General features: G+C 41.6%; 1 protein-coding gene across 1 annotated transcript in view; it reads left to right on the forward strand.

The window, feature by feature from the left end:
• Positions 1–967: 967 nt before the first annotated feature.
• The window catches only part of ADAMTS19 (ADAM metallopeptidase with thrombospondin type 1 motif 19), a 288,773-nt gene continuing 275,291 nt past the window's right edge, over positions 968–14,449 (forward strand). Inside the window, exons 1-2 of the mRNA XM_036845509.1 lie at positions 968–1,052; positions 1,680–2,323. Coding sequence (XP_036701404.1) covers positions 968–1,052; positions 1,680–2,323 — 729 coding nt within the window. The remainder of the gene's footprint in view (positions 1,053–1,679; positions 2,324–14,449) is intronic.

The raw sequence follows: 14,449 nt of genomic DNA on the forward strand, positions 1-14,449 counted from the left end.
TAAACGGGGCCGCTGCTTTGTGCTCAAGTTTGCACTAAGTTTGGCTTTTGTGTGATGTGTGGATGGGGGGAGAACTCCACTGAAGGAGGAACCCGAGTAAGGGGGTGAGCTGGGGAGGGGACGGCCCTTCTACCTGCACACACCTCAGCAGGGAGGAGGGGGTGCCGCGTAAGGATGCAAATCCGGCCTCCCAGAGTGGCCAATCAGGAGTCAGGTGAGGGAATTTGGTTCCCCACCCCACCCCAACCGGGCTTGTGAGCACGTGTGCGGTGTTCTGGGACCTTTGTCCCGCAAAGCCTCGCTTGGCGGGCACCCTTTGGTCCCTTTTTCTTGTCGGATCCGCTTGAATCTTCTCCACACCCCACCTCACGAATCGTGCCTTCCCCTCATCCCCTTACAAATTCCCTCCCGCGCCGCTGCGGGTAGGAGCCTGGAGACCTCCGGTCCCGAGGACGGTGCGGAGCTTGGCACGCCCGGCTGCTGGGACCGTGGCACCAGCCCCTGGCAGTTTCGCGCGGGTGCAGGCGGCGAGCCTCTGCTCGGACACCGCGGCGCTCCTGCCCGCGCGGGGCAGTCCTCCGCCTGTCCCGAAGCAGCGCTGCCTGTCTTGCGCCGGTCGGCTCTCGGCTGACTGCGGGGCTGTCCTGAGGGGCTCCGGAAACTCCTGCGACGTCCAGAACACAGAAAATAGACTCATCACCTAATTCGCCAGGGAGCCGGAGCGCTGCGGGGCCGCGGCGCTGCCTGCCCCCGCTCCTCCCCACCCCCACCCCCACCCGTGCTCCAGCAGCCTCTCGGAGTCACACAGCAGCCCCCCCCCGCCCCCGGCAGACAAAGGGCCTGGGCAAACTCGCCGCCCGGCCTCCTTGCGCTCCGGGAGGCGGCGGCGGCGACGGCGGCGCTGGCGGCGGCGGCTGCGACCGCGGTGGATCGCGCAAGGAGGCGCGCGCGGGGCCGGGAGCGCGGTATGGGGAAGAGCCGCGAGATGCGCCTGACTCACATCTGCTGCCTCCTCTACCAGCTGGGGGTTCTGTCGAATGGGATCGTTTCAGGTAAGTTCTTCCGTGACTTTAGGCTTGCTTTCCACCTTCCCCAGCGGAGACCGGGCACGCACGGGTCGGCAGGGCTGGCACAGCTGTGCGCCGTGAGCAGGGCTCCACGGGTAGCAATAAAAACCGGCGTGCGGTTGCGGGTGAGAGGGTCACGCTCCTGACCGAAGCGCACTTCTCGCGGCCTCATTTCAACAACGTGAAATGCTTAGTTTTCCTCTCCCGAGAGTAATAAGATCTGCAAAGGTACATTTACAGCACCTGGAGGAAAATTGGGACGTAAAGAAATTGATAGCTCAGCCTTGCTCTGGCAGATACTTAAGGAAATCATTTAATTGTACTGGAGTCTTTGCACCGGTTTTCTTTTCTACAGCTAAGTGCTGTCACCAAACTTTGCAGCCCCACTCTTCCCCTCCCCCTGCCCCGATAATCATACTTTTATTTTGAAAGTGCTGGGGTCTGTAATCTGATCGCTAGGCTTCAGGGGTTGCGAGAGTTTCAGGGGCTAGACGGGTGGTCTCCAGCGCGTTACCCGTGAGCCCTGTGTGCGGAGTGTGTGCCCGGGGACGCTTTTGCCACTGGAATCGCGGCACCTTAAGCCCCGCACTTCTCTGTCTGCCCCGCCCGCAGGGCTGCAGTTCGCCCCCGACCGCGAGGAGTGGGAAGTCGTGTTTCCTGCACTCTGGCGCCGGGAGCCGGTGGACGCGGCCGGCGGCAGCGGGGGCAGCGCGGACCCAGGCTGGGTGCGCGGCGCCACGGGCGGCGGAGGCGCCCGGGCTCAGGCAGCCGGCAGCTCCCGCGAGGTGCGCTCCGTGGCCCCGGCGCCGCTCCAGGAGCCCGCGGAAGGCCGGTCAGAGCCCCGGCCCCGACCCCCGCCGCCGGAGGGCGAAGAGGACGAGGAGCTCGAGTCGCAGGAGGTGCCGCGGGGATCCAGCGGGGCTGCCGCCCTGTCCCCGGGCGCCCCGGCCTCGTGGCAGCCGCCGCCGCCGCCCCCATCTCCGCCCCCGGCGCAGCAAGCAGAGCCGGACGGCGACGAGGTACTGCTGCGGATCCCGGCCTTCTCCCGGGACCTGTACCTGCTGCTCCGGAGAGACGGCCGCTTCCTGGCGCCGCGCTTCGCGGTGGAACAGCGGCCGAGTCCGGGCCCGGGCCCCACGCGGGCAGCAGCCGCCCCGCGCCCTCCGGCGCCACCCGACGCCTCCTGCTTCTACACCGGGGCTGTGCTGCGGCACCCCGGCTCGCTGGCCTCTTTCAGCACCTGCGGAGGTGGCCTGGTAAGCGCCTTTCCTTCCCCAGCTCTCCTCTTCCCCCTGCCACCCCTCCCTCTCCCCCTCGTAGACCAGACTGATTTGCCTGCACCTCATCCCCTTACGAAGTGCACCCTGACCTTGGCCCTAGTCTGCACCCCCCAGGAGTCTCTACCGTGTACCTCCCATGCAACATCTCCAGGGCAGTCAGTGAATCTGAAGGCTACTTGGATGGATTAATAGCCTTCTGCTAGATGGTCATAAGTTTCTTCAAAACACTAGGTAAAACTGTCTCCTTGCAACTCTTCCCACTGGTTTTATTTCTGCTTTTCAAAATAAGCCCACCACGTGGTGTCTTTTAGGAGACTGGAAGACAACCAGTCTGCTCCCTGCTGAATCTCCTCCTTGTTTGCCCCTCACCCCCAGTTTCTCATCTATTATCTCATAGTTTTTTTCATGTCCCACTTCAAAGTTGTCAGAACAGTCCTCTAGGGAGTTACGTTCTGACAGCTGTCTGGAATTTAAACACATCCACGCTCACACGGGACACCTGTTCACTGTTCCTGTGAGAAACGAGTGGAGAAGGAGTTAACTCAAAGACTGCGAGCAGTTGACTAATGGATGACATGAGAATCCAGTCAGTACTTGAAGGGTTATGGTTCTATGATTTAACATTTCTTTTCTAAGGTTTACATTTTATTTGGCAAAAGTTTCTTTTCTTTTCTCCACTCCATGGAGGAAGATAGCAGGGATGAGAGCCTGGCTAAGAGGCCTGTTGGAGCTAGAAAGTAAACGCCATTTGCCCTGTCTGAATAATAGAGATCATCATTCCATTTCCCCTCCTGTCTTTTGACCCAGGGTTTGGGATAATTGTTGCCTCCTGTAAGTTGACCTTTACTTTGTGGTAAAGTATGCATAACATAAAATTTTTACAATTTTGACCATTTTTATATGTCCAGTCAGTGGTGTTAAGTACATTCACATTGTTGTGTAGCCATCATCACTGTGGACTTTACTGTTGGTTTAAGGCAAAACCCACAAAATATTGTAAACACGCACGTGATTTGTGGCTTCATTTTGATATTCCAAGTGAGCCATTGATGAAATCCACAAGGACTTGACTGAAAGCAACCTGTTCATTTGGAGAAAAATCCAGTAGTAATGGACAGCAGAAAATATCAGCACAATCAAAGGCACCCAAAACCATGAAATGGAAAAAGATGGTTAAAAATCCAAACAAAATGAAACTGGAAATTTTTATCTATACCCTTCTAAGATCCCCTAGTCAAATGATGTAAAATGCTGCACAGGGCTGTATTTTACCAGATGCTCATAATGATGAATATTCAAATATGGTCATTTTTAGCCATGAGTGAAAAAAAAATGGCATGGAAAATTTACATGAAAAGCTTTTAAAAATGTTTTTTGTGGAACTGATGTTTGAACACTTCACTGGGGGAAACATTTTGTGGGGATTTCATTGTCCACTTCACTGGGGGAAACATTTTGTGGTGATTTCATTTTGTGGGGTTTTTGGCTAGGGATTAAATAATTACATATAGAAAGTTCCTGGTGCGGTAGAAGCAATAGGGGATAAAGCATTTCACTGTGTTGAAATGTGGGCTTTTGGTCAGATTTTCCAAATGAGCTATGCCTTCTCTCCATACTTAAAGGAGCAAAGTTAGAATTATGAGTAGGTTTTTCATAGACTGAATAGGAGTTTGACATACCTCCCTGTTTATCATGTTGGACTTTTACTCACTTTTCCTATTAGCCACATATGTATGTGTTCTGAACTGGGAAGTCTTTGTTATTGAGGAAAACTGACATTGCTAGCAATACAGTGTAGCAGTCAGACTTTGAGTAAAAAGTTAGGCAAATAGCCAAGAAGGGTGGGTTTGTTACTCCAGACTCTGTCATGCCAGCCCTTTCCCTTATGAGGGTGGATTAGGAAAGGGAAAGCATAATTTGTTATCTGAGCTCTGACATTGGCCTGTTCCCTGCTGATTGACAAGTCCCTTTCCTCTCTGGGATCCAGTTTTCATAAGTAAAATGAGAGAATCTGATGACTTACTTAAAATTGGATGATAGAATGAAAATTTTGTTGGATGCCAAATATATTCTAGAGCCTGCATTAGGGCTCACAGATAAGAAGAACATCATATACAAGTAGATACAACACAGGTGGTCATGAAACTGTGACATACCAGCATGTTAAATCAAATGTTATGCCCGAGGTTAAATCACACGCTTGGGGAGTTGGGGCAGGCTTCCCAAGTCAGAGTTTCAGTGGATTTTGAAGCATGGGGAGCCTTTCTCCAGGCAAGAAAGGGCTGGGAGTGTTACAGATAGAAGGAAGAGACTGAGTGGAGATGAGAAAATGCAGAGCCTAACAAGGGAATGAAAAAAAAAGTTTCTTCCGTCGAGGCCAGAAGGTGCAATAAAGGGAAGTGATCCTAAACTGTCTGGTGAGATCAGACCTCAAAAGCCTTGTCTGCCTGAGTACCAGCTTTTTCTGTTTAACTGTTGATTATCGAAGGATTGCATTCTTGTTTTTCTCTATTTAAATTCTGTGATCCAGTAATTCTAATGTGAGGCATCATGTTGTCTTTATATGAAGGTGCATTCTTTATAAATGCAACTCCTTTAGTTTGCAACAGTGTTTTCTTCTCAATTAGTAAAAGCTTTCTGACTGTCAGTTGCACAGGAAAGAGTAGATTACAAAGGTCACCTTCCCTTCCCCTTTCTCAGTAGCAAGTTTTACTCACTTGTGCCTGAACTCCTTAACACCTTTTGAATTACATATTTGAAAGGTTCTAAAAGTCTCTATCAAAGGAAATAGATCATCAGTTATCAAGTATTGCAAAGTGGTGAACATTTGTTAAGACTGGCCAATTCATTCTCCAGATATCAATCTAACTTGTGCTGTGAAGGGAAAAGTGATTGAATGGAGATTTTGGTTACAGGTTCTGGTGCTGCCTCTTCAAAGTACTTAATCTTTCTGGATCTTATTTCCCTTATTTGTAAAATGCACAAATTGTATTTGTATATCTAGCAATTAATGTATGAAGTGTCCTCACTATTTTCCCTTATTAGTCTCTAATACTGAAAAATAATTGAGATCTAATGGGCACATAAGTAATATTCAGAAATTAAGCATTTATTGAATGACTCCTTTGAGCAAGGCATTTTGTAGGTACAGAGAACACAGAAAGGAGATGAGAAAGCCTTGGTATGTTTCAAGGAGTTCCCAACCTGGCTTGCCAGTAACAAATATAAATAGGGACATAAAGTAGGTTGTGTTACGTACAGATGTAGGAATGTCCCAAGTGCTATGATGATACTCTCTTGTTCATCTCTTCATTTACAGAACATGGTAAGATATCTAGTTTTTAGTAGGCACCCAGTAAAAATCACTGAATAAAATATTACACATATAGTACGTTATTCTGTTTTAAATAGTAATCTCTAAAAAATTAAAGTACAAAAAAGCAACAAATTAAATTCCACGAACGAGTGAAACAGTCATGTTTGCTCAAAATTAACACTTTTTTAAAAAAAGCACACCTAAGCACTGGGCCAGGATAAACTAGATCAGTACATTCCTTGCCTGTGATTCTCTTTAGATTGATGATTACTGGCTATCAGTAATATTTAGATTATTTTTCCAGGATGATAAAGAGTAACTACTAAGACTTACTTAAACTTAGAGTTTTATAAATTTAGAGTTTTATATAGTAGTTATGCTGATTAGCTCTTGATGCAAAATCTGCAGCCTTGTGTAAATTCCGTTTTGTTTTGTTTTGTTTTGTTTTTTCAATTTACTTCCTTATGTGAATCAAAGTATTTGGTACCATGGGAAGTTTTGAACACTTAAATATTTGGGGGCATCCCTTTTGGACAAGGAACTGTATCAAGTACCAGTATGGAAATAGGAGAGGAGAGTATGAGGACAGGGAAAAGGTAGTACATACCTAGGAGAACTGGAGTAGAAGTGGAATCAACATCCAAATGAAAAAAGATTGCAGATTAACGGCACACATCCAGCTGCTTTGTTCAAGCCAAATCTTAGGAATGACAGAAAAGATATTCTAAATAAATCTAAAGCAGTATTCTAAAAGAATGCCATCAGTACATCAGACATTTTGAGTATCTTCTGAAAGACTGCAAACAGTTTGGATTGGATTAATGGAAAACATATAGACATTAGAGAGCATGTGTGAATGGAGGCAGCTATGGCAGAGGTGTTACTGCACTTGCAGAGAAAGAGAGGGCCATGAGCACAAGGGGCCCTTGAATAACAGCACTATTGGTTTTGTCTGCTGTCCAGTTGTGCCAGTTAGCAGAGGCCAAATGTGTGTCCCTAGGCAAGAGCGGAGAGAATAGTGGTAGAGCTTTTCCGGACACGTGGGTGACACCAGAGGATAGAGTCTCCACTCTCAAAAGTTGGCATTGGCTTCCTGCATACAGTAGGTGGTCCCACTTGTGCCTCCAAATAACTAGAGGAGAGCTGGTCACAACAGATAGGTGAGTAGGAAACCAACAAAAAGAGATGAGCTGACACCTAAGAATATCACACTGTTAAGAAAACAAACCATATAAAAGAGAGTCATCAAACTGGTTGATTAAAACCATGAAGCAAAAATCTTACTAGATTAAATAGAATACTTTAACTGAAAAATAAGAGTAGATATATATTCATGGAAAAAAACCAGGACAGCTGCTGTCTGTAAAAAATGATTAGATACAATGGAACTCACATTATATGATCATTAGAATTAAAAACTCCATAGATGAACTGGTAAGTAAATTTGTGACCTAGAAGGCAAACCCAGAAATTGTCCCAGAATAGAACATAAAGGACAAATGGATGCAAAATACGAAAGAAAAGTTGTGAGCCATGAATCATAGATCTAGATGGTCCAAATTTCTTTAATGGGAGTTAATTTAAAAAAATAAGTTAAAGGAGAGAGTTTTAAAAATGCATGCAAATGAACCCTAAACATATGATTCTAATATACATCACCAAAATATACATTCATTAGCCAAGCTTTGGATGTGAGGCCAGATACTACACCTTTGAGTGTAGGTCAGATAACTCGTGCTCCAGGTGAGCCTTACTCACGATGCACCAAGATCAATTTCCAATATAGGTTTCTGTATTTGGAATAAAATTTAAAAGACAAATGCAAGGCAATTTATGTGTAGAATCCTGGACTTTTAAAACTTACAAATCTTGTACGGTTGTTTCATCCCAAATAAAATTACAGCACTTTTTTTTTTTAGCAACTTAATCTTTCTCAAGTTTTTCCAGAGTTTTCATAGAAACAAAGACATCTTTTGCACTATATTTCACTTGCATTAATATTTAGGTTTGATTAAATTATGTAATTACAAAATGTTGTGAACATACGTTCAAGCAAATATAGCTGATTCTTGGTGAACATACAGGCTGACTGGTGGAAGTAATTGTGTGCAACAAGACAAGAGGGGAACCTAAGCTCAGTGAGTGCTGGGCATACTGCATGCCTCAGTGATCATGTTTTCTGGATGGCGTGGAGAGTGTTATTTAATTCAGTGATTTGAGATGAATTGGTTGATGGAACCAGTGTTGGTTAGGTAGAGGTTAAAGAGATGTTTTTTTGTATCAGAATCAAATTTGCCCCATAAATTAAGGAAGACACACACCTTCAGACTGAAAGACCAACCACTAAACAGAGAGTAGCATAAGGAAAGAGAGACCCAAACCTAGACTCATTGCGGCAGAATATTAGAAAATCAAAGATAAAGAGAAAATCCTACATGTTTAATAAAGGAAAGATTATCTACAATAAAATGAGTGTCAGATTGATATTAGAGATTGAATCAGTAATACCAGATGCTAGGGGGTCATGAGTTGATAGCCTCAGATTTCTGATGAAATGTGATTTTGAATCCTAGATTCAGCCAAATTACCATTCAGACCTAAAGGCAGAATAAAATCATTTTCAAAATTCCAAGGACTCAGACTTTACCACACAGGACCTCCAAAAAGTTATGCAATGAAAATCTTCCTCCAGCAGCCTTTCCCCAGTTATTGCTCAGTATTCCTTCCTAGAGTTGGCCAGGGTTATTAATTTCTAGCGTGTGAGCTAGAGGTAATTGATGCATAAACAAATAAAATGCATTAAGAGCTTTTAAAAGCCACATTATTTACACACACACACACACACACACAGACACACACACACTGATGTGTGAGATTATCACATATGAGTACATAAAGAGAATCCCCTTTCTGTTTTGGTACTTCCATTTTATCTGATTGCAAAAATGTGGCATAATTTCCTTAATCAGTTTGGTGTGGATGTACGTTTAATGGATTCCAGTATTTTCCTGTTATGAACAGTGCTAAATGAATAAGACTCTGTAGATATGTCGTTTTGCCTATGTCATGCCCTTGTCAAAGGGCATATGTATTGGTAATTTGGGGGCAGTATTGCCTGATTGTACCCCATGGAGGTGTGCCACTTTACACTCTCAGGTCAGCAGAGAAACAGAGTATGTCTTTCAGCTATGCTGTCACCAGTATAGGTATTATTAAAAATTTTGATCTTTGTAAAATCTAATGGGCAAGAAATGTTATCTCAAAATAGTTTTAATTTACATTTTTTTGATATGAATGGTGAGACTGACTATCTTTTCATATTTTTATACTCATTTCCTTTCCTGTAAACTTTCTGTTCATTTCTTCTACTCATTTTTCTATTAGGTGTTTGGTCTTTTTCATTTCTAATTCCAGTGCTCTTTTTCTATGAGTATATTATTTTTTTTTTAAATTAAATTAAATTAATTCATTAATTAATTTTTTTTTTTTGGCTGGGTTGGGTCTTTGTTGCTGCACGCAGGCTTTCTCTAGTTGCGGTGAGTGGGGGCTACTCTTCGTTGTGGTGCGGTGGCTTCTCATTGCGGTGGCTTCTCTTGTTGCAGAGCACGGGCTCTAGGTGCACGGGATTCAGTAGTTGTGGCACACAGACTCAGTAGTTGTGGCTCAAGAGCTCTAGAGTGCAGGCTCAGTAGTTGTGGTGCACGGGCTTAGTTGCTTCACGGCATGTGGGATCTTCTCGGACCAGGGTTTGAACCTGTGTCCCCTGCATTGGCAGGCAGATTCTTAACCACTGCGCCAACCAGGGAACTGCCTTTCTAGGAGTATTTTAAAAAGATAAATGTTAATAACAAAATAATACAAGCTGAGTATAGAGAGTTTAGAAAATACATAAAATAAGTCATCTGTAATCTTAACATCCATAGATAAGCACGGTTAACTTTCTTGTGGATATGCTGTGAAGGAAATATAAATATCGAATAAACATTCACAATTTTTTCAAATGTATTAGGAAACTAGGGAAAATTTTTTCTCAATCATCACTTTTGGTTCATAGATTGGCACAGATTGTGCAGATTAATAATATCTGGTGGGCACGCTTGGGGAACACTTAACCTTATATATTGTAGGGGAGTAAATTGGGTAGAGCCTCTTGTGTGGTATGTATTTAAATTTTAAACATGCTTACTTTTCAGCAATTCTGCTTGTAGGTATCAATATTAGAGGAATATTCACATACGAGCAAAAGATTTATGTATAAGCCTATTCATCGCAGCATTGTTTTCAAGAGCAGAGCACTCTAAGAATTCATCAGTAGTGGGCTAGTTACATCTATATACTGTACCGAATACCCAGAGAACAAAAGGGTAAATAGTTCTTGCTTCAAGGTCCTTACAGTTTTTAAGGAAACTTCTCTTTGCCTCAACTTTTCCTACCTGTCTTTTTCACTGTTCGATTTAGTTAAGTGTTCAGTGTTTCCTTATCAACTTTAAGTGCACATCTCCTTAAACCATCCATGGTTTTCCTGTTTAAAAGTTAGAACGGCACGGATGATTATGTTCCTGCTGACAGTGACACATGGAAGAAGTGTCTGTACTTAGAGTGGCCAATATGCAGATACTCCAGTCTTTTTTTTAAGGAAGTGATATAGTGAATTCTAGTAAAAAGAATCATCATGCTGATGGAAAAAGCTATATTATACAGTAAAAGTTAATAACCCCTTTAATCATGTATTAATCTATGTCTTAGTGTCCTCCTGAGAGACTTCAGGCATGGACCAATTTTGTGAGAAGAAATTTTGTTTATTTAATAATATTTATTTGATAATATTTAATATTAATATATACTTAGAAGTTTATTAGGTGAATCATAAAAATAGTATACCTTTTTAAATTCAGGAAATTCTGTATAGCAGTCTTAAAACATTTTTTATGCAGCACTAAAAGCACATTTTTATTGAGTTCATGCACAATTGAATGTTTCCGCTTAATTACAATTACATTTTTACCCAGATGGTTTTATGGCTTTGTGTTTGCAAAATAAAGAATAATCAGAGGAGTTCCAGGTTCCTGATAGATGGGAAGTGTATTGAGTTAGGGAAGTAATCGACGTATTTTAAAGCACCGAGAGAACCAGTAGTCCCCCTTGGATTATGATTTGGTGGCAGGGGATGAGGTGGGTGAGGGGGTGTTCCTGAAGGGGAATTTTAAGATTCCCACAGCCAAGTGAGGACCATAATTTGATGCAGAGTGCACTTAGGGTGCAGCCATAGTGAGCACATCATCTTGTCTCCATCTCTTCTTTATTCTAATGCCAAGCCCTAGACTGAGAGAAGTGAGAAAATGGGAACTCAGCCATTTCAATGCTACCCAGATATTCATACAGAATTATTGCATGGTGGTGTTAAGAAGGCCCTTGGGGATTAGATAGTTTAGTACTTGCCTTTTCCAGCTGATTTCATTTCATAATTAACATCCATATATTTGCAATACATTATTAGCTGTTTAGGCTTTAACGCAGATGGTCAGGGAATGGAGCTGATGAGCCAGTTTTAGCATTATTTAAACAGCTCCTGCCTTCGTTTTGCTTTCCAATTAAAATTATCAGACCTAAACATTTTTTTTTCCTTCACAAATATATGAAGATGTTTCGCCCCAGATTTTTCCTCTTCCCTCTGCCTGGCTTCAATGTATGACCACTTTCTGCAGTGAACCCACACCATCGGCTTTTGGATCACGCTTCTTGATGCCCTGTTTTTTAAAGTCTGGTGTGCAAACACCTGTATCAAAATCACGGCAGTGGGGGTGAGGTAGTGGGAGCTGGGAATTCTCCATTTAAAATGAGAATCCCAGATTGAGCCTCAAAACTAAGAAGTGTATTTCAAAAGAATCCAAGGTCATTCCTGTGCAAGCTCAGGTTTGAGGGCAGCCACTCTAGTGGCTCCGAAAACTCCAGAGCTCAGGATCTTTAAGGACTGGATTTGCATCCATCAAACTTCATATCCTATGTGTCTTGAATGAATTTTAGTACTGTCTTTCAGCTCCAACTATACTAAACTTGGATACCTCCTGTCCTTACCTTTAACATCTTTCCAGGAACCCACTCAGATGCCACTGAGCTAGAAAGGATTTTATGAATTTCAATTATTCAACAGGCTATAAATGTGAACTCGTTGGGAGATGATATAATGGGACCTTAATGCCAGTATGAATGTTTTCCTACTCTTTAGGTGAAAAAGTATACAAAAGTCGAAACTTGCTTCCCGTTCTAGAATTTGGAAGTAAATAGAGATGAATTATTTCAAATTGTCATCAACAGTTTTATGGGTAATATAGCAGGAGACTTACTCCAGCTGTTTCATGATAGTTACTGTAGTAAAATAAAATTTATCAGAAATAAAGGAAGAAACATACCTTCAGATTGTAAAGGGCCTACCATACCACCAAGTTTAGATGTGGCTAAGTGAAGACTGAGTCACATTGTAGAGGCATATTAGAAAATAAGTGAGAAAATTAGAAACTCTTTGTGAGAGATTATCTACACCGGAATGGCAGAGCAGTGTGGTCAGGTTAACAGGACTTCGGAGATGCATGAGAATTAAATGGTGAGCTATCTCAAATGGCAGAAATAACCTAACAAGGCTTATCTACTCATTCATATTGCAAGAATTTGTATGTTAAGAGTCCTGTAAAGCTCATTAGGGTTAACAGTCAAAAAACATTAACATGCTAAGAGGAGTGGCCAGGCAGATAATTATATCAGCTAATCTGATTAGTGCAAATTGTCTATCTCCATTATAATTTGGATTTGAATGCACGTAATAGCAAATAAAATGTGATAGGTACATTTCCATTATAAAAGTATTATATTACCAGCAAATATTTTAGTGTGCCCAGTTCATAGATAGGCAGTTCATTTATTGACAGAGGAACTTATGTATAGATAGCATAGGGTCTTCACAGTGTTGTCTGGTTGTGTGCTTACGGATAAGTAGAACTTCAACAGTTTATTACAACAAAATAGAAAGTCTGAGTAATTTATTGTGGAAATAACAATTATGTATACACATACTTAGCAAAGTATGAGTAATTCATTGAGGAAATATCTGTCTTTTAAAATTTAATTATTTAGTGCTCCATTCTGTTTACTAATGTGGATAATTCCTGTGTCTCTGTAGATCTCCAGTTAGAATTTTGTCACTTCAAAATAGATGGTTCTAATTAGTAATGTTTTAAAAGGCATTGAACTGGTATTTTACGATGAAAGTTCCTACGTAGAAATTTTTCTAAGTAGAACCTAATTATTTCTCATTAGTAAGATAGATTCAAGAATATGTCAAGCTGATTTTTCTAGGGTAAATCATTATTTAAAATGTGACAAATTGAAAAGGATACTGTGAATGATTTTTCCCCTAATATCTTTTTTTCTGGTATGATTTACATACCATAAATTCACCCCAGTGTGCAATTCAATGATTTTTAGTACATTTACAGAATGGTGCAACCATCACCACAATTCAGTTTTAGAACATTTCCATCACCCCAAAGGGGTCCCTCACATCCATTTGCAATCATTCTGTTCCTACCCCCAGTCCCAGGCAACCATTCATCAACTTTCTCTTTTTATAGATTTACCTTTACATTTCATGTAAATGAAATCATGTAAAATTTGGTCTTTTGTGTCTGGCATCTTAAACTTAGCATAATGTTTTTGAGGTTTGTCCATGTGGTAGCATGTATCAATAGTACATTCTTTTTCTTGCTGAATAATAAGTCATTGTTTATTCATCCATCAGTTGATGGGCATTTGGATTGTTTCCACTTTTTTGCTGTTATGAATAATGCTAATATAAACATTTGTGTATAAGTCGTTGGGTAGATATATAGTTTTATTCCTCTTGGGTAGATACCTAGGAGTGGAATTGCTAGGTGATATGGTAAATTTATGTTTAATATTTTAAGAAACTGCCAAATTCTTTTACAAAGTACTGCACCAGTTTACGTTCCCACCAGCAATTTATTAGGATTCCAGTTTCTCTACATCCTCATCAACGCTTGTTATTGTCTCTTTTTGATTAAAACTATTTTTGTGGCTGTGCAGCAGTATTTCATTGTGGTTTGAATTTGCATTTCTTAATGACCATGTTGAGCATCTTTTCATGTCCCTTTTCATAGCCATTCATGTATCATCTTTGGTGACATGTCTATTCAAATCTTTTGCCTATTTTAAATTAGGTTTTTTTGTCTTTCTGCTATTTAGTTTTAAGAGTTCTTTGTATACTCTGAATGTAAATCCTTTGTCAGACATAGGATTTGCTAATGTTTTCTTCTAGTCTAGAGGTTTCTGTTCCTTTTCCTGATGGTATCTTTCAAAGACAATTTTTATAGATTTTGAAAAAATCCAATTTATTTTTTCCTTTTATGGAATGTGCTTTTGATGTTGTAACTAAGAAGAACTCTGTGTCTAACTCAAAGTCACATAGACTTCCTCTTATGTTTTCTTCCATAATTTTGGTTATTACATTTAGGTCTGTGATGTATTTTGAGTTAGTTTTTTGTGTATGGTGTGAGATAAGTGTTTGAATTAATGTCTTTGCATATGTATATCCAATTTTCTCTCAGCCCCTTTGCTGAAAAGACCATCCTTTTCTAATGAAATGCCATGGAACTTTTGTCAAAAGTCAACCATAAATATGAGTTTACTTTTGTACTATTAATGCTGTTTTTAAATCTATATGTTTATCCTTATGTCAGTACCATACTGTCTTGATTTCGGAGGCTTTATAATAT

Source organism: Balaenoptera musculus, chromosome 3 (genome assembly GCF_009873245.2).
Source record: "Balaenoptera musculus isolate JJ_BM4_2016_0621 chromosome 3, mBalMus1.pri.v3, whole genome shotgun sequence".
Classification (NCBI taxonomy): domain Eukaryota; kingdom Metazoa; phylum Chordata; class Mammalia; order Artiodactyla; family Balaenopteridae; genus Balaenoptera; species Balaenoptera musculus.